Source organism: Tasmannia lanceolata, unplaced genomic scaffold, assembly GCF_043159265.1.
Source record: "Tasmannia lanceolata isolate RefF3 unplaced genomic scaffold, GAP_Taslan_0.1 ptg000015l, whole genome shotgun sequence".
Taxonomy (NCBI): domain Eukaryota; kingdom Viridiplantae; phylum Streptophyta; class Magnoliopsida; order Canellales; family Winteraceae; genus Tasmannia; species Tasmannia lanceolata.
In genome coordinates this window covers 50,561,282-50,580,738 of record NW_027518692.1, presented here as the reverse complement: position 1 = coordinate 50,580,738, position 19,457 = coordinate 50,561,282, and the positions used below count along the sequence as shown (strand labels likewise).

Sequence of the window (19,457 nt, the reverse complement as noted above, 5' to 3'; positions counted from 1 at the left end):
GGATCTGGACCCAATGAATGAATGACCGACCAAATCAACGGTCAAGATTATATGATCTTCAATCCGATCAAGCTACTTACTGCCTGCTTGCTTGTGTTGGAGGCTAATAGAAACTGGCATTTGATGGTAGCAGCAATGGAAAAACAAAATGGACAAAAAAACTTTTCAAGCAAAATCCTATGGAAATCCGAAGGGTCACACCATTGATGGGACTCATACCCAAAACAGCAACGATCCAGCAATTATAGCCATCTGATCAGTGAAACATTTAGACAAAAAGTTTCAACCGTTAGATTTGTTTCTAACCATCCGCTCCCCAAAGCCACACTCTTGCTTGTTTGTCATGAAAATTTCTTCTTCTAATACCCAAAATGCCCTTCCATGCCTATTGTCTTTAACATCTCTACGGAGGCTAATTCATGCTCAGTGACACAAAATTAAGGCCCTGTTTGTTTGAGATTATGATAACCGATTGTGAGCCCCCAAACCTATTATTGAGGCTCACAATCGGTTGTCATAATTTGAAAGGAACAGGGCCTAAACATAATTTTGAGCCAATAATGAGTCGGCATTGGTTGTCACAAGCTGGACCGATATGGACATCTAAATAGCCGTAGTTAATTTCCCAAACCAAAGGGAAAGAGAGGGCTCTATTAAATTAGATGGGCAATCAAAATCAGCATAGCTATCAGAGGAAATGAAATGCAAATCTGTCACCAATCCATGAAGAGACGTTAGTATCAGATAAATAGGGATGTATCTGCTCCATCCAACCAAAATAACTCGGCAAGACATTCCCTCTTTCTCAAGTAGCACGGTGAAATCCCGGAGGTTCCAAAAGAGGATTGAGGGGAATACAAAGGTAACTGATATTTGATAGCTAAGGCCCTATCTGTTTTGGATTTTTTAGAACCGATTGCAAGTCCAAAATTAATTATTGGACTTACATTTTACAACTGAGGACCCATTCATTTTGGATTCTGAAAATCAATTCAGTTCAAATCTGATTATTGAATTTAAACTCAAAAGATTAGACCCTTACAACAAACTTGCAAACGATCCATGCAGCAGCAGTGTGAGCAAATTTGAGTAACAATAAAATAATCCACAACAAAAAAAATGATGGATTACTATCCCCCAATTTACCCAGGTTCTTAAGCCTAAGGGGATAGCACACATCTCTTAAATAGAAATGTGAAAAATTAAAGGAAAGGACCATGACATATACTCAGTAAACTGAGAAGATGCAACCACCGTACTCCCAAAATGGTTATGATAATAAATCACCCTGCTGTTTTTCTAACTTTGGGGCATTGCAACATTCAAGCGTCCATGACGTTCCATAACTCTCCTAGTAGCAAGAGCTGCTGCCTCACTTGCCTGCAATGTTCCAGTAGCCATGATTGCCGCAAACTCGCGGCTGATCTCTTCCTGCACCTTGTTTCGAGCTTCTCCGAGAGGGTCTCTGCTAACTCCATTGACTATTTTCTCTTTTACTGTTTCAGAGGGTTTGACACTAGTTTCTGAAAGCTTTTCATGGGACTTGTGTCCAGTTTCCATGTAACGAGTATCTGATTTGGCAGGGTTCTCAATTGGATTGGGGATGGGTGTTTCTCTGGAAGAAGTATTAGAGGTGATGGATGCGGTGGGAGTTGAAACAGAAGTCCTAGATTGAGAGAGCTGGGCCATGGCAGGAGGAGGCTTGAACTGAGGAGCTTGAGGAACAGCATTTGATTGCAACGTCATTTCTAGTCGCTGGATCATGGGTACTGCACCAACAAAATCAAACAAAAGTAGAGTGGACTACGTCATATAGCTATCTTAAGTAACATAACAACATTTCTTCCCAGGTAAAATAAGATGGAGATTTCAACTTTAGAAAATGATATGCAAAGTTAACGACAATAAGGGGCCGTTTGGATACACAGATTTAGAATCCAGGTTTTAGTTTGAAAAAAGTGTAAAAGATGGTTCATGATCAAGCTGCTGTATGCGTCCAGACAGCGTTTCTTTGATTTTAAGTAAGAAACCCAGGCTTTATAAATCTCTCCCCCATCCTGAGATTTCTACAACCTGGAAACATGGGAGGATCGCCTGCTCTCTTGCTGTCGGAAAGAAGGGCAAGAAATCGGAAGAAGACGGCTGGTCTCTTTCTTCTCTTGTCTCCCATCTACAATTTTGAGGAAATCCAAGATTCTAAAATCCGTGTATCCAAACGTCAGAAGAAGACGGCTGGTCTCTTTCTTCTCTTGTCTCCCATCTACAATTTTGAGGAAATCCAAGATTCTAAAATCCGTGTATCCAAACGGGCCCTAAGAGATCAAATTTGGTTCCGAAGTTAAATATGATTATGTAGAAATAATCATTTTAATAGTTTTAGAAAAACATAGGAAATGGCTTCTAAAGAAGCCTTTTATGTCCCATTTGCAAATAAAATTAACTAAAGATAAGGAGTAAATCTGTATGGCATTAAAAGAGGCCCATGGGTATGGAATTCTGAGTCGATTAGCCACTTATTACGCTGCAGTGTTATTTAGTTCTCTCTCTCTCTCTCTCTCTCTCTCTCTCTCTCTCTCTCTCTCTCTCTCTCTTCCAATATTTGGTTGCTAGAGCTCCCCACTCCATCTTCTCTTATCTCTATCTAATGTTTAATAATCTTCTTTTTTCCTGCAGCAATGTCAGAAATTTTCCTCTCACAACTGTTTATTAAGATTTGTTAGGGTCTATAGTATCAGCTATAAGATATTACATTTTATTGCCTTTTTCTATATTTCAGAACCATTTCGTTGGGCCAATTTATTATTGGATATGCTAGGATTGGTCTTTGTGGTTCAACCGCAATGAGTTACAGAATCAGGGAAAGGAACAAACAGTCCAGTGATTATAAGATCCACAAAAGTCCCACCATCCATTTTGGGTACTTCAATTATAGTTACAAAATTCACCCAATTATTGAATAATTTTTGAAAAAAAATAAAATGTTAAAAAATCCCCAAATTTTTGGTGCTCTGTTATAAACTCACAACAAATCCTAACTAAAGCTTCTTGTACTTTTCTAATTAGATGTGAATATTCCATGATAAACTGGTTTTTCCAAATTAATATCAATTTTAAGAATTATTCATCAATTCTCATTTATTGTTTGTAAATCTCATGAGAAATTCAAAATTGTTGAAAAAAAACATTAAAATGAAAATTGAACTTACATCCTAATCTAACAAACACATGCACTTAACCATCCTTCATGATTTTTGTTGTGTCATAGTTAGAAAAAAGAAATACTAAATATATGAGTTGTAAATAGAAAAACACTAGCACTTTTTCCGAATTTTTCCAAAACTCTTTCCATATTTTCCAAACATTTGCCTTACAGATTTATTCCTGGATCTAAACTTTGCAACTGTGTTTCAAACCATTTAGAAGAATCTATGCAGCATATAAAACCACCATTCCAATATTTCAAACAAATAAAAGTAAAAAATGAACAGAAGAGAAAGTCAAGTGACAAGAGATTAAAGACTCACATATCATAGGACCCATTGGGCTATTCATGACCTCATTAGGGAGCTGCAGGATGTAGTCCGGAATGGTGGCCCCCACCAAGAACTGAGCAACTTCGTTACTGAAGTTGTTGCAGTTATGGTGGAGCAAGCTGTACGTTTCAGCTGTGTATCGTGGGCTAATCTCCAGTAAATACTCCTCAAATAATTCCTTAGGCACATATGTTACACCCAAGTCCACAACCCTTAGTGGAGTTCCATATTGAGTTGTTCCAACAGGTGCTTGTTGGATGCCTCCACCAAAGTAGTATTCAGTTCCATACACTACCACCCCTGTGTGCCTGTGCCATTGACATGAAAGGTATATATATCCATAAGACCTCATACCGACAAATTATAATAAGTCATGCAAGATTATTTTTTTGCATCTTGCTCAAAAGATGAAAATAAAACAAAACAAAACCTACATAAATTAAACCACTTGTAAAGATTATTTATGTACATGCAAAGATTAAAAGCACCTTCGAGCACTCCCCTTCCCAGTTTCTCACAGTTGACTTTCTATCCTATTGAAAATTATCACACACTCTTTTTAACAATTCACACTTTACCCCACTTGTTTCACTGTGAAGAGCAACAAATTATATACAATGCATATCCTTCATGCACATTGGAAAAGAGTGCAAAAAACGCAAAGACAACGCGTCAGTTTTAATTGAACACACTGAAATATGAGAAAAATATTTTTTCCAATAGTGCAGTTTATATCAGTCCAATCTCAAAGAATGGCTTCATTCTCTATTGTTTACTGTTGTACTTCTACACGCACACATGCCTGCCTCGGGCAGTGCCATTTTGTAGGTGCTGAGACAAATGCTTTGACTGAGTAAATTTACAACACTTGATTCGTCACTAAATATTCTTCCAGTTTACATATAAAGGAAAGTGTAGGATTCTAGAGACTTGTAGTTATAGCTATCATCAATCAGATAAAATTTATCAGCCTTTTACTGCACATAAAACCACAGTTGTATTGAATCACAAAGTTCTAATTCATGCAATATTCAGCAAGGTACACGTTCGAAAAATTCAGGAAAAGTTTTGGAAATATTGAAAAAATTTCAAAAATAAAATAATCTGGTTCTCATATAATATGTGTATTGAATAAATATAATAAGGGATTTGCTAGCGTCCATCGTAGAAGGCATTTCGCGGATGGTCCGTTGCATGTGAGAGCAGCCACAGAGGCTCACTTTTCAGCAGATTTTGTCTTCAGCCACAGAGGCTCACATGCAACAGCCCATCCGCGAAATGCCTTGCGATGGACGCTAGGAGCTAGCAAATCCCATATAATAATATGTATAAATAGTGTAAGTTATCACAAGTTAATGTAATAGTATACCGGTTAATTAAATTGTTTACTTCATAAGTACCGTCATTTCCACTTTCATCACTGAACTTTTGAAGACTTTTTCAAGTTCCCATGAGATATTTAAATTAACGATGTTATCATAAAATCTGCATTAAATTGTCAATTCTTTTGAAAAATAAGACAAACTATTCAAGAGTTCAAGAGCAAATTTTTGTGAAAAAGTTCCTATGAAAATTTAAAAATAAAACACAAATTGTTTTTTTATATAAAGTAGGTGACTGTGACCATAAGGTTATTTTATTCATTTCTTCCACCTAAGCAAATGGAAAATGCCACTTTACTCCAAATGGGTCTTTGAAAGTCTTCGCTGATAGAGACAAATCTCTCTTTAAACATACTTAATCATGAAATTTTAGATTAATCTCCACAACTTCAAATCTGATTTTTTTTCTTTTGAAAATAGGAATGTGATCCATTGAACCATATAGAGAATTAACAAAGGAAAAAGCTAGAACTAGAAGATTGAAGAAAATACTATACAAACCTGAACCAGGTCTATACTTGATTGATTTTATGATCTACTTTGGTTGTTTGGTCATTTGTCAAAGGCTGTTTTTAAAATTAATTAATAAAGTTTTTAGTAAACGGTCAAATTACCATTTGCTAGAAGTGATTAAAGAAGTATATAATATATCATATATGCAAATAGTGTACTCTAAAAAAGTCAAATGTAATGAAGTATTCAAATATTAGATCTTTCTTGTATTTTGAAAGCTGATGACCGGGCAATGTCCATTACTTTTCAAGTTACTCATCTTATTAATGGAATAGGCATTAATATTTCCTGGATATTTGAGGTTTTTTTGTTATATGAGTACATATAAGGAATCAAATTTCGCACCGACTTACTTCGGACTTCAGCTCCCATGAAATCTGACATATGTTGGCTGAAATTGACATGTCAATAGAATTTTAACCGATGATTGTATTGGTAAACAACCCACAATAGGCCTACAAACCTTCGTAAGATCTATATATAACTAAAGTGTGTTTCTCCACAAGACAGGGGGAAAGAACTGAAGAGTGTACTTAGGTTGAGTTTAATAGAAGTTGTACTTGTTAGTTTTCTTCATTGTGTATGTTATTCTTCAGGATCTTTTGCGGATGTGCCATTCGTCCTCTACGATGCTGGGCAATGCAGTCTAAGGTGTTTAGTTACACATAGAGAGTTCGAATCTCTCTACAAAGATAACATATGCTTTAGAATATTAGTTAAATTGCTCAATTGGCAAGCATGACCAGAGGATGGGCAAGGATGACCAGAGGAACATATGAAATCAATAAAAAATCAGTACAAATACAGGACATCAAGAAAAAAACACACACATTCTCATATATTTGTGTTTCCCACAATAAATAGATATGTAGCTCTAAGGAAAGTGAAAAGCTTGTAAATTCGAAGATGCATCTTTCCATTTAGTAGAATGTAATTTCCATGAGAGATCACTTACCAAATAGCCTCAATAGCTTTGCCCAGAAAGGAAGTTGAAAGCTGGCGAGCAAGCCCTTGGCTGAGATCATAAACGTGCAAGGAAACCTTATACCCATCCTGCACAAATCCAGCGGTTATAGCATAGATGTACATACATAAAATGGGGAATAACTGAGAAGAGAGGTCAGACAGAAATCAAAACTAGTTTCTCACCTCTGCCATGTTTCCCCAATACCCAATGCACACGCTCTGTAATTAGAAATACTGAAAAGCCTTTAACAGTTGTGGTGAAGGCTCTTTGTAGAACCTATTCAACACATTCAAATAACCGTGAGGGCCAGTTCCAGAAAGAAGTTTGACATTAAGAAAATTTGATGACGAATAGTAACAAATTGGTAAACACAATTCTGAGGATATAATTTCAATTCCCAAACAGAGAGAGGGAGAGAGAGCACCAATCATTCATAACAAATTAACGAAGAAAAGTTAGTAAAAAATCAACAAGAAATTCGAAAGGAAAGATCTTTTACGGTTTACCAACTACTAAAATTGAACAATCTTTCTTAATTAAGAAATCCATACACAAATTCCGTATAAATCAGCTACAAACATTGCCCTTCTTTTCACCAACAAAGACCAATTCCAACCAAAATTAAGGCAATTACACACACACACACACAAAAAAAAACTAAAAACACCAACACATGGGGGAAAGCAGAAGATTTTGGCATGGATCTCCCTAGATTATTCCATCAGACCGCGAAACTTTAAGTAAAATTTACAAAAAACTTACAATCCGAAAGAGAAAAATCCACAGGATCCAAAAACTATTCCATGAAACAAAAAATAAAGGGAAAAAAGAAGAATTTCCCCCTCAAAATATGAGTATCGAGGCATCAAATACAAGAATCGTGAATTCTATAAAACAATAAAAGGAACAAATAAAATATCTGCAATAGAAATTGTTCCTCGCACAAGAAAGTCAAAAGAAAAAAAAAGAAAAAACGAATGAATCGAATAAAAATGAAAAAAAATCTCGACAATATATGAAGGAAAACTAGATCTGTAAGAATGTAAGCAAAAATCAAAGAAAATTTAGAAATTGTTCCTCGGACAGGAAAATCAAAGGAAGAAAAAAAAATTGAAGAAAAGAAAAAATCTAGACAATGTATGAAGAAAAACTAGATCTGGAAGAAGGTAAGAGAAGAAATCAAAGAAAATTTAGAGATCTTGAAGAATTACCAGAAGAGAGAAGAAAGCTGAGTTCTTACGCCGATAGAAAGAAACATGAGAATGAAAGGGGTTTGGGCCTTTTTATACGCGATTTAGAGTCTCACGTGTTCATGGACCGGTAAAACGAGTTTCCTTGCTTTTTCGAAGACGTTCTAGAAGGTACTGTCCACACTACGATCTTGACACGTGGCGAAAGATCATACACACGCTGCTCACGTGGTAATTTCGGACCTTTGAATGGAGGCGGGGGTTGGGGACCGGTTCTCTACTAAATTGCGCCGAGAGGAGACCGAGAGGAGATTTTAGGAAAGCTAAACTAAAGAGCGCCCTTACAAAATACAAAACGCTACGGAGAATAGGACAGCCATTGTAGCTGATATTTGTATGGTTGCCTCTAGCTTGGCATTTCTTTTTAATTTTTTATTTTTAGGTATCTATTTTTTATTTTTATTTATTTTTTTATTACATAGGGTATCCCTACCCCATTATGTTTTCTTCTTTTTAGTAGTTTTCATTCAATAGCGTATATTTAAAGGATTTTCGGCAATCGTTAGCAAATCCCATATTTAAATGGTATATCTATACTATGGAATTTGCTAGGGACCATGGCATAAGGCATTTCGCGCTTGGCGTGTTGCATGTGAGAGCAGCCACCTCGTATGGATTAAATGAATAAGTCAAAATCTGAGTCTCTGTGGATGGTGTCACATGCAACAGCCCAAGCGCGAAATGCCTTCTGTGATTGTCCCTAGCAAATCTCCCTATATTATATAGCAGAATAGGGATTTGATGTTCAGGTCAGTCCTACATCGCACCATCTAGCCTCCAGCCTATGTGGCACACTCCCTCCAAATAGGGGTAAAAAAAGGCTAAACACATTCCCAAATAATCCTACCAATTTTTTGTTGTTGTGGGCCACCAGAATCAAAGGAAAGATGAAATGTTATCAGCAGAACCATATTTTGATATTTGCACAAACCCAGCTGTCTTTTCTTCCTTAATTGGCTCTATGAGAGGCTTTTTGGGAAATCTAATAACCTTTTGACAGCTCTTTAAATACTGAGAGAGAAGGAAGATAGGTTAGCGAAAATATCAAAATATGGTTGTGATGATATGATTTTCTATGCCCCAATTAATGTTCCAGATTACCTCCTTTAACGCTAATGATAATGATGGAGAAAAGGCAAGAAACCCTTCCCAAATACGCAAGACGATCCCTAACCACCGTTGTGTTTCCTTATGTGAAACTAACTTCATTTTTAAGGATCCGTAGCTGTACTGGAGTGAATGCAATGATTTTCTATTTAGGGTTAAAGAATTATCACCCAAGTATAAGAAGGAAACACCTTTCTCCTTTAAGAAGCATCATGTTTGGTTACCACCCAGCGCGTAGGGTTAGGGAGTGGAGGTGCAAGTATCAAGTTGTTATCATCCAATGAAGTGCGGAACATGCTTTTATTACTTAAGTGTAAATGATTAAATAACACCAACTATAACAGGTTTAGCTTTCGAAGTAATTGGTTGTTTCACATGATATCAGAGCTACTGCCTCACTGCAGGTCCTGGGTTCAAAATCTAACAACTCCTTGATATTAAAAATCCACCAACCCAAAAGAGAGGCCACTTGTGAGGGGTACTGTTGAAAGTATAAATGATTAAATAACACCAACTCTAACAGTGTAACCTTTGGAGTAATTGGTTGTTTCACAATTACTCAGCGAGTCATGACTTGGTTGGTCCCAGAATTGGTCATAAAATTGATTTGCTAGCACAGATCTCTTTTTAAATTTTATACATTTTGTAAAACCTCAAACTTACAGGGTAAGCTCAAGGAGTGGAGGTGAAAGTATCATGCTGTTATTTTCTAACAAAGTGGGCGACATGATTTTCTTGAAGGGTTAGATTTATGGCTAAGACAAGAGTAGGTGAGTAAAGAGATAACAACAGTAAGCTGTAGCAAGTTGGTACATGCAAAGGCAAGGAATGGTGGTGAGCAGAAGAGGGCATCCAACAAATCGTGCAATGTAGTGCCAATATCAATAGTCCTCCATTCTTATTTGATGTTGTAAGGTCCCCATTTAGGGAGGGTGAAATTTAATCATATGAATGTCATGTGGAGTTAGGAAAGGTGAAAATTTTAATGCAATCGTTTCTCGACGACTCCTAGAATCATTCAAACAGGTTGAAAGTTATTTTCTAATTTAAGAACTAGAGCCGGAGCTCAATGTGGGGCATCCAACACTTCTTATTTTAAATGTAGAGAGAGAGAGAGAGAGAGTCTTAAAAAAACAACTGGACTGCACTTTCCCTTGAATAAAAAAAACAGCAGGACTTTCCACTGTCCGTTTCGAAAGGGTATCCAATGACTTGGTGGTCAAGTCACACGTTTTCTTGGAATTTCTCGGGATTCTTCTCGTACCATCTAAAAGTTTATTAAATTGATCTTAAAAAATATTCATTCATCCATGATTTATTTAGGCTATTACCATGTTTTGATAATTGCACGAACTCGCTTTTCTTTTACTCATTAACCAGTCATCAAAGGTTTTTAATTTCCAAAAGCTCACATAAGCCAGTTAAAAAAGAAAAGACAATGTCAGTTTGTGCAGTTATCAAAACATGGCGGTGATAACATCAGTAGCCTTTATTTAAAACAAAGTTTATGAGGTACAAAGAATTCTTTCTTCTTATGTGAAGTGATTCCCATGATGGAGTTTTCGTGCCTTAATTTTGAAGGACTTATATTTTTGGCACTGGACTTGGACCCACATGAGCACCCTCTAATGGCACATCAGATCAACAGTCCTGATCATCAAGCAAATTGCTGCGTGTCATGGTCATTTTAACTGTCTATTTGCAACCTATCTCTGTGGAAAGTTTTCTTTCCAGAGAGATAGGTTGAGAGAGCAACTATATGGGGAAAGTCACTTTTATGAATCAATGGTAAAAGGAAATTTTGGGGTCTTACAACACATGGGAGCATATATGTGTGGTCAAGACTGGTTATCTAAGTAGAACATCATGAGGCAATCCACATAATCTTGATTGCATTCTAAAGAGACTTCTCAAAAGGTGGAACCCTAAACGATGCTTGATCATGGTTTGATGGATTAATGTCCTAGGACCATAGGATCAAGGTTTCCTCAAATAGCATTTGGGTGGCCCTAAGGTTGCATTTTGAATTAATGAGGCCACATAAACGAAGCTAAAATGATTTTCTTACCGTTTTCCTCAAAAAAGAAAGAAAGATTCAAATGATAAAAATACCCTTAATAAATGGTTTAAGTTTTTAAGTAATTGCTAAAATGACTCCAGACCTGTCTAGAGTCTCTTCTCGTGGCCAGGGGTTCGAGGAGGGTCCTACCGTCACGAGGTGGTTGGCTAGTTGATGGAAAACAGATCCAATATCTAGTCTTTGGCAATTGTGCGGGTCGATTTTTAGGAATTCGGGTTGAGCTTTTACCCTAAATTCCGGCAGGTTCAGATTGGCTTGATGTCATTTTATAGCAAAAGCACAACCCGATCCGACCCCCCAACTGCACCCCAATAATCCTCTCCGGCAACTGTATTGGCTGAAGATTACAGACAGAGTTGGTCTTCAGTGATCACTAGCCATTTGTTTGAAATATTATCCTTATAATAAGGGTATTTCAATCATTTTATGATGTTTTTTGTCTACTCTGCAAGCATCCAGCACTTTCGAGTTTTGCTGGAATCCTTTATTAATCATAATGAATGCGGAAAATCTTAATGTGTTTTCCTAAAAAGGAGCACTACACGCATATCTTTATTTTTTTTATAAGTAAGCTGGGTTTGGTGGGGATCCCTGGGATCCCTACTGGATTATTTAATAAAGAGAGACGATACAATAAAGGCACAAAACCATCCCTTAGACATGTTGGAGAGGGAGAACCAAGGCTTAGCACATATGAGCATCAAAACAATAAGCCTAAGATATCTAAAATTCTAAATGCTCGTCACTTGTGAATTATATAATCAGCTAATTTGGAAGGGGTATGCTGGGCTCTTAGTGAGCGTCCTGCCCATTTTTTCTTCTGAACTTCCCCATGGTTCATTTGATTCCACAAGATCTCGGTTCTTTTCTTCAGAATTATCCTCTTGCTCGACTGGGATCACGTGGACTTGATTGCATTCATCCGCCCAGGATACATGCGTGCTCTCGTATAAAGAAAGATAAGAATAGGGGTGTCAATGGACCCACAAGGTCCTACGTATCCAAAAGATCTGGGCATTAATAGACAAGATTTGGACACAACAATTGAATTCAAAGAGTGTCCATTGGATGCATATCCTGCGCTCTGAAAGGTAGCCGCAAAATCCGATAAGAGTGCCCCATATTTGAATGGAGGGCACCTATGTATGAAAATACTCACATTTTCCTGCGTTTCTTGTTTCAATGACGATTCTCCCCTCTCTCCATCTGTCCTTAACATCACTCTTACCTCTCCTAATTCTACGCCGAAACAGTGTACAACACAAGTATATCCCAAGTAGAACCTAGGACACTCCGATGAATGGTTAGGTTCTAAATGAATGTGACTCGGATTAAGAAAGTAAGATCTTAAAAGCACTTCGAAGAGCATCTAATCGGAAGAAGAAGACTCTGATAGGCTCTGGTAAAAAAGCGATGGTGAAAATTTGATCCTTAAACTAGTACTATTGTTATTTTTATCCGAACATTTGAACCTTTGATATGGAGCCCTGTAGAGTCCATCTAGTGCACCCAACCATAGATCAAAATTGGTTTGAATAAAACATTTGATAAATAATAAAGTAGAATGTACAATTAAGAAACGAAAAGTCATATATATTAATCTCAAATCATAGTGTTGCAAATCGAATGGTTACGAGTGTCAAATCAAGGTGGAACCCAACTTGATCAAGTGGTGACAAACTTATTCCATATCCAACCCCCTATGCTCCCACTTATTCCTTATCCAACATACCTTAAAAGTAGTAGTAATCATTCAAAAAACCCTATCCCTATCCAATTGATTCACTTTCCTTATATATGTAGAGAATTTATATGATGGGTGGCCGTGAAAACACGTGAAGTCTCGGAAAACAGGTACGGCCCACTTTTTTTTTATGATCCAAACTGTTCATCTGTTTGGGCACAACGTAGATAGGTTCTGCCCTAAAAATCATTTTCATAGGATGATCCTAACCCTCCGATCTGTAGAAGATTCCATAAATGGTTTTTGGAAATCTCCATTTTCAGATCAGTTCAGATCGGAGGGTTAGGATCATCCTATGGAAATGATTTTTGGGGCACAACCTATCTACGTTGTGCCCAAACAGATGAACGGTTTGGATCATAAAAAAAAGTGGGCCGTACCTACTTTTTTGAGACTTCACGTGTTTTCACGGCCACCCATCATATAAATTCTCATATATGGACGGTTTAATTGCAGGATAATATTATTCGAGAGAAGCCTCTTAACATTTTGAACAACTATCTCGGAGAGAAAAGAAAATAATTTTTCTTCCCGTTCAAAATATCGCGATAAATTGAAAATACGTTACCCTAGTTTTCTTACATATAAAATCCCTTTCCCCCTCTCTCTCTCTCTCTCTCTCTGTCTCCGTTTTGGGGTTTTTCATTCGTCATTCTCTTTCTCTCTCTCTTACACTTCTGGGTTTTATCTCCCATGAGATTTCATTAGCAGAAGCAAAAGTTATGGGGAAATACATGAGAAAGGCAAAGATCACGGGCGAGGTCTCGGTTATGGAGGTTTCTCAGTCTACTTTGGGGGTTCGGACCCGGGCCCGGACCCTAGCACTAGAGAGACTCCAGAAGACTACTAGCTCTGATTCTTATCTCCAGCTCCGAAACCGTAGGCTTGAGAAACCTCCCCTTCTCGTTACGACCGATTCTAAAAAGACCAAAGAGACTTGCAAAGAAAACCGTAGAATTTTGTCTGGTTCGGTCCATTCTGGGCCCGTTGGGTCCGTTTCCTTGAGCTGTTCAAAGAAGAAAGAAGACGAGGAAGAGAACGAGGTGTCATTTGGGGAGAATGTTTTGGAGATCGATGGCAGGGAGAGGTAGGATTTTTTTCTTTCTTTCTTTTCTATTTCGTTTCTTATTTTAGGGTTTTTGTTTTTTTTGGGTTTAGGGTTTCTTTCATGCCAGGTTAGTGGTTTTTGAAATTGGGGGATTTTTGGAATTTCTTAGGCTTAGGGTTTTTGGAAATTTAGTGCTGATGAAGCGGTTTTGTTTTTAGGGTTTTTTTGTTTTTTGTTTTGTTTTATGTTTTAGGTTGTTTGTTTTAGCAGATTGGGAGATTTTGTGTGGGTTTGCAAACTGGGTTAGGGTTAGGATGTTTTTAAGGTTTTTGATATGCCCGGTAAGTGGTTTTTGAAAATGGGGGATTTTTGGAATTTCTTTGGTTTAGGGTTTTTGATGCATGCGGAAGTGGTTGTTTTGTTTCCTTTGTTGTTGTTTTGTTGTGGTGAGTTTTTGGAAATTGACTGCCGATGAAGCGGTTTTGGTTTAGGGTTTTTCATGTTCATAAGAGGGTTTTTCCTTTCCCATCCAAAAATTGAGAGTTTTTCCTTCTTTGGCACTGTTAAAAGTTGCTTATTTTAGTTCTTTTTCCCCTTTAATCCTTGGTTTTTGCCTTTTATGTAGAACCTAGGTAGTACTAAAACATCCTTATTTGAGGCTTTTTTTTTCTTGTCCCCTTTGTGGTTTTGGGTTGTTTTTAGGTTTTCCATCTTTGAAACTGGGCTTCTTTTTTTAGACTCTCTCTCTCTCTCTCTCTCTGGATTTTACCCTTTTACTTTGGTACTTAGTTATTTAGGATTTCCATTTAAGAAAATTGTGTCTTTTAAAACTATTTAGGGAGTTTAGCATGTTTTTGAGACTTTTGGGTAGACTATCAACTGCTTCTTGTGAGTGATTTTCGTGTTTAGAATTTGCTTAATTGTGTTTATGGGTTTTCTCTATTGGGTTGTTTCTTTGCTAGGTTTCCATTCATATCTGAAAGTGTTATTTTTTTTTCCTTTTTTACTTTTGTGATTCTGCTGGTTTTCTTTTACCCGTTAACATAAAAACTTCTCATTTTAGATAATCCATGGCCGAACATGTCTCGTTAATCTTAATTTTGGCCTTTTTCTGACAATTGGTTACTGTAAAAAAAAAATTCTTCTTTAGAGCTGATCATCTCTTCAAATTTGTTGATGTGTGTTGTTGGAACTTGCATATTGATGTAAAAAAAAAAGGGAAAGGAAAATATGTGTGGGGTTTTTCATGTTGTTGATTTATTTTTTCTTTTCTTGCATGATATTTCTGCCTCATTTCTAGAACATGGGTACAGTTTAAATTGTTTTCATTATGGGCTACACATGTCTGGTGTCTTTTAATATGGATATACATTTTTATTTCTTGAACATGGGTACTGCCAAAATCATCTGTTTTTTTAGTTTATTTATTCTGTGAAAGTTGATTTTCTATATTTGACAAAATTTAGATTTAATGCCCATGTTTCTTCACGGTGGCTCTTCTACAGAAAGCTCATTTAGGCTTGTCCTTTCATTTTCTCTGAATCTTATTTATCCATGCAAGTGGTTTGTGTTTTGAGGTTAATGGGTTAAAGTTGTTCTGTAGCTTGTTTACTACTACAGCAACTATCTTGCTGTTTTCTATTGACTGGTTTTGTAACTTTGGCTATACCTTAGGGAACCCTTCTGGTCAGAGATTTTGTGGTTGTGGGTAAGTGAGCTTTTTATGAGTGTAATTGTTTTCCAACTGCTTCATAAATTAGGGGAAAATACCATAAATGAATAAAATAACCATTTGGTGAGGTTTTTCAGCTGTACTCAATATGGCAGGGTCACATTGATTCTTGAGGGAACTACATTCTTTATGTCTGGTTCTTTTTCTAAGAAAATATTGTCGGCTTAAGAAGCTACTTTTGCTTTCCTTGTTGTGCAAATTCCCCTTTATGCCTTCTATTCTTTGATATGAAATGGTTCTGAAGCTGCCTTCCTCTGTGCAACTTGTATCTCATTGTGAATATGATAAATTAAGAGCAAAAAACAAAATACTAGATCGTCTGTTGAGAAAATCCTGAATTTCACTGTAACTTATAATGGTGCTGGTATCTGTGCTGTAGGCGGTCTAATAGTGGTTATATGGTGTTTTGGTTATTTGAAACTTAATTTTGTCTGTTGATTTGTTATGATGCTACTTAACCAACAGTCATTGATGCTTGATGGAACTTAGACATTTGTAGCGGGCTACTGTTACATAGTTATTTATGCCAACTGGTTTAACAACCTAGATTTACACAAGATCTTGCTCTATTATGTTGTTTATGTTCAAACATATTGATTTAGATCCACTTACGTGGCTTGGATTTTTTGTGGTTTCCCGATTTGAAAGCCCTCTGGTTATCAATTTTCCTAGTAGGAAAAATAATTTATAACAGCTGATGCGTCTGCCGGATTCTTCTTTTTTTAAAAAGAAAAAAGAAAAGGAACTTTGGCAAACCGATTCACTTGAAATGCTCAAGAAAGACATAAAATATGCACTTTCTTGTGTTTATTTATTATCGTAGTAGTGGGTATTCAACTTCTTTATGACCTTGTTACAGGAACATTAGAGAAACCACACCTTCTAGTCTGATAAGAGGCTCAGATAGCGTAGGGACTCCTGGCTCTACAACGAGGCCTACAAACTCAACTGCAGCAAACAGGAGAATACAGAATGTGGCACACAGAAATGTCCCGACCTCTCACGAGATGGAGGAGTTCTTTGCTGGTGTAGAGCAACAGCAACAGAGAATATTCACAGAGAAGTATATAATCCTTGATTCTTAGTCGAGCTGTTTATGTTTTTCATTTCTGAAGTTTTTCAATAATGTTCTTATGTTTTCAAGAGATGGTACCCCACCGATGATTTGTAGTGAATAAGCCAAGATAATATTTAAAGTGAATAAGCCAGGATAATATTTTAAGTGACCAAAGAAGAAAGAAGCTTTTCTGCCAGAAAGTTGCAAGAATTAAGTTTTGCCAAATACATAAACACCCCAACTTATCTAATGTTATAATGATTCTTGACTATTAGCCATAATTGTTTTCCAATGTTTGAAATATTGATCAAATAATACCATTCCAAAAAAAAAAGAAAAAAGAAATGTTGATCAAATAATAAAAAAACTGCTGGAGTCAAGTTGAGAGTTGAGGGAGCAACTCAATTTTCTGAATCCACTGCACCATGCTTGAGAAAAAATTGGCTGAGTATTTCCAAAAATTTGATAGGGCACTCAGAAACTTGAAATCCAGGCTAACAGAATAAGCATTTCAAACACCATGAACTTGATTTGCACTCAACTGAATAACCTAAATATCTTAAACCTTCTGGTAACATCTAAATGATACTGGTTTAGAACAGCGTGCTGTTAACTTTTGGTGCAACAATCTGTAGGTTGATCTTTCTGTTAAAGAGTAAAACAGATAACAATGTTTTGGTGGTTTATGAAGACACGGGTCAAGGAATTTTGTCATCTGTAGCAGACACCACTTCAATACCACTATCTTGTGTTTTAATTTAACAAATGCATTCACCTTTTATGTTGACAATTTTTAGTTTTACATTGAATTTGAGCAGGTATAACTTCGACCCGGTGAATGATTTGCCGCTTCCTGGCCGTTACGAATGGGTGTGGTTGGATCCATAGCTGGTGCTTTTCATCTGGGCTTATTTTCCTGCAACTTCTCTACTGACCTCTGCCCAGGGTTTTCAAGAGGGGGCAGGGTTCTCTGTTGTAAAAAGAAGAAAACTTGTCGAAGATAATGTGCAGTCTAATGATCTGTAACATAGAGCTGAGTTACACTAGGAAGCACAAATCCTAAATCCTTTGTCTAACAGATCATTTGGGAAGGGGGAGGGGTCTTTCAATGTCATGTTTGTACCTGATTATACCAGTTTGATAAGAATTAGTCTTTGGGGTATAGGAAATCTTTGCTTTTGTTTTTTGTCTATACTGCTACTGATGCAACTGAAAGTGCTTGGAAATAAATTACCCCCATTACCCTTCTTTTGTCTTCCTCTTTACAGTATTTTTACCTGTACTGTTCTTGTGGTTATTACTTTCTACCAGTGGTGAAAACTGTTGATGTTGACTGTTTGGTCTCTTTAGGAGATGGGATTAAAGATTCCGGTGGTGAAAACTGTGATGTTGACTGTTTGGTAGTGGTACCTTTAGGCTGTTTCCACCAATGTTTTTACTGGTCTGGACTCTGGAGAGGTTTTCAGGGTGAATCCAATTCTGCCCACTTGCATTTTCAGTGCATTTTGTATGTAAATCACACTCAAATTCATGTTGTTGCTTAAAAAGGTCATGGTACACGTGTTTAATGAAAGATGGCAAGCTTTTAAGAAGAGAGTTTTTATATGGTGTAAGGCCTTACAACAGCAGTCAGCAGCTCACTTTCTGAGAAGCTTTTGTTAGATCAAATATCAAGGATGGGAACAAGTGGTTCCCACTTGTACTGGCCCCTGCTTGCACGCCCCTTGTACCTTTGCCTGTTCAGATTTTTTCCATCGTCGCGTGTCTCCTTATCTAATTGTAAGTGAAAAATTGAATAGAGGTTTGCAATTTTTGAAATAAGGGAGTGGAAATGTTTCATGATGATCTCACCGTCCAACAGGGTAAGTTGGTTTCTCCTGTTGCTATAGATGATGATGTTGCACCACAGTTAGCAACATGATTTTGCAAAAACAGAGGAACTGGAAAAATTCTAGTTTAATATGGTATTGGCGCAACAACTTATTGTGAAGGTCAAATTCACGAAAACACAAAAATAATGTATTTAGTAAGTTTCAAATTTTGTCAATTTCAAAATATAGAGGGGTAAAGCTCGAAAGTTGGCAAAAAAAAAAAAGCATTTTAAATGTTTTCTTAAGAAAATGGTTTAAGTAAAATTTTTAAACGGAGTATTAAACGGCTATTGCAGCTGAAATATGGACTAGACCTCAGAAAGGGGACTGTGCTGAGTTGGCTCTCAGAAAGATGACCGGCGGATACAGAAGAGCATCAAAAGAAGAAAGATGACCGGCGGATACAGAAGAGCATCAAAAGAAGGACCAAAGAACTGGGTGGGGGGCTCTTCGATGCCTAGGTCAGATGCGGCAACTGTATGAGCTAAGCTTTCTAGGAAATACGAAATTGAAATGTACGATGCATACCATGGAGACTGCTCCCTTTTAGAGAGTAGAGTCCTAGCCAATGAAAGAAAGTTGTCTTTCCTGAAGTCATGGCTATGAGTTTTAGGGCTTTCAAGGCCTTCGGCAAAGCGACAAAATTTGCCTTTTACCCTCTTTCGAGTCTTCAAGTGATGGGACTCCGATTGGGTGCCAATTTTTTACCCGAAAAATGGCGAACCTAAAAAATATGTTTTTTTTTTCTTTAAAAAGAAAAAGAAAAAAAGGGGACTGTACAAAACGAAGTTTTGCTAACTATGTGTGGCACTAATGGTGTGCGTGGCAAGGATTTGCAAGACGCCCTTCATTCTATCCTTCTTCTTTAAATTAAAGTATTTCATCAGCTAGTTTGGAAAGGACAGATTTGTCCTAGCTCACTTCCAAGAGGGGTCCTTGTAATACAAGGGCACTTTGGAAACACATTCTTTGTATGCTTTTGAATGGCCAGAAAGGCCATTTCTGGCCATTTCGGGCACTAATGGTGCACTTGGAATTTGGGACCCACACACAACCCTTCCCCCCAAATTCCACTCACCAAACTTACATTTCCAGCAAAAATTTCATATCATTACAAATTTCTGTTCCTGCTGAGGCTCTGAAGCTTTGAATTGGGAAAAGTGGGGATCGTTT

The 19,457-nt window shown here is 37.0% G+C and overlaps 2 protein-coding genes across 2 annotated transcripts; one reads left to right on the top strand and one right to left on the bottom strand.

Moving 5' to 3' along the window:
• Nucleotides 1-991: 991 nt before the first annotated feature.
• LOC143892232 (uncharacterized) lies at nucleotides 992-7,718 on the bottom strand. Its single transcript, XM_077396698.1, has 5 exons — nucleotides 7,607-7,718; nucleotides 6,578-6,671; nucleotides 6,384-6,481; nucleotides 3,525-3,841; nucleotides 992-1,769 (listed from the first exon to the last, which is right to left on the bottom strand). The coding sequence occupies exons 2-5, from the start codon at nucleotides 6,584-6,586 to the stop codon at nucleotides 1,300-1,302; spliced, it is 894 nt and encodes a 297-aa protein (XP_077252813.1). The 5' UTR covers nucleotides 6,587-6,671; nucleotides 7,607-7,718; the 3' UTR covers nucleotides 992-1,299.
• Nucleotides 7,719-13,183: 5,465 nt separating this feature from the next.
• ICK6 (inhibitor/interactor with cyclin-dependent kinase) lies at nucleotides 13,184-17,660 on the top strand. Its single transcript, XM_077396697.1, has 3 exons — nucleotides 13,184-13,663; nucleotides 16,216-16,419; nucleotides 17,232-17,660. Exons 1-3 carry the CDS (start codon nucleotides 13,299-13,301, stop codon nucleotides 17,299-17,301), a joined length of 639 nt encoding a protein of 212 aa, XP_077252812.1. The 5' UTR covers nucleotides 13,184-13,298; the 3' UTR covers nucleotides 17,302-17,660.
• Nucleotides 17,661-19,457: the final 1,797 nt, after the last annotated feature.

What these genes read in the sequence shown, in the direction of transcription:
- ICK6 (XM_077396697.1), top strand. Translation starts at nt 13,299, where the DNA reads ATGGGGAAATACATGAGAAAGGCAAAGATCACGGGCGAGGTCTCGGTT. An exon ending in GAGATCGATGGCAGGGAGAG is followed by an intron (nt 13,664 to 16,215) that starts GTAGGATTTTTT and finishes ACCTTGTTACAG; the next exon opens with GAACATTAGAGAAACCACAC. An exon ending in CAGAGAATATTCACAGAGAA is followed by an intron (nt 16,420 to 17,231) that starts GTATATAATCCT and finishes GAATTTGAGCAG; the next exon opens with GTATAACTTCGACCCGGTGA.
- LOC143892232 (XM_077396698.1), bottom strand. An exon ending in AAAGCTATTGAGGCTATTTG is followed by an intron (nt 3,842 to 6,383) that starts GTAAGTGATCTC and finishes TCAATGGCACAG; the next exon opens with GCACACAGGGGTGGTAGTGT. An exon ending in CCCAATGGGTCCTATGATAT is followed by an intron (nt 1,770 to 3,524) that starts GTGAGTCTTTAA and finishes TTGTTGGTGCAG; the next exon opens with TACCCATGATCCAGCGACTA.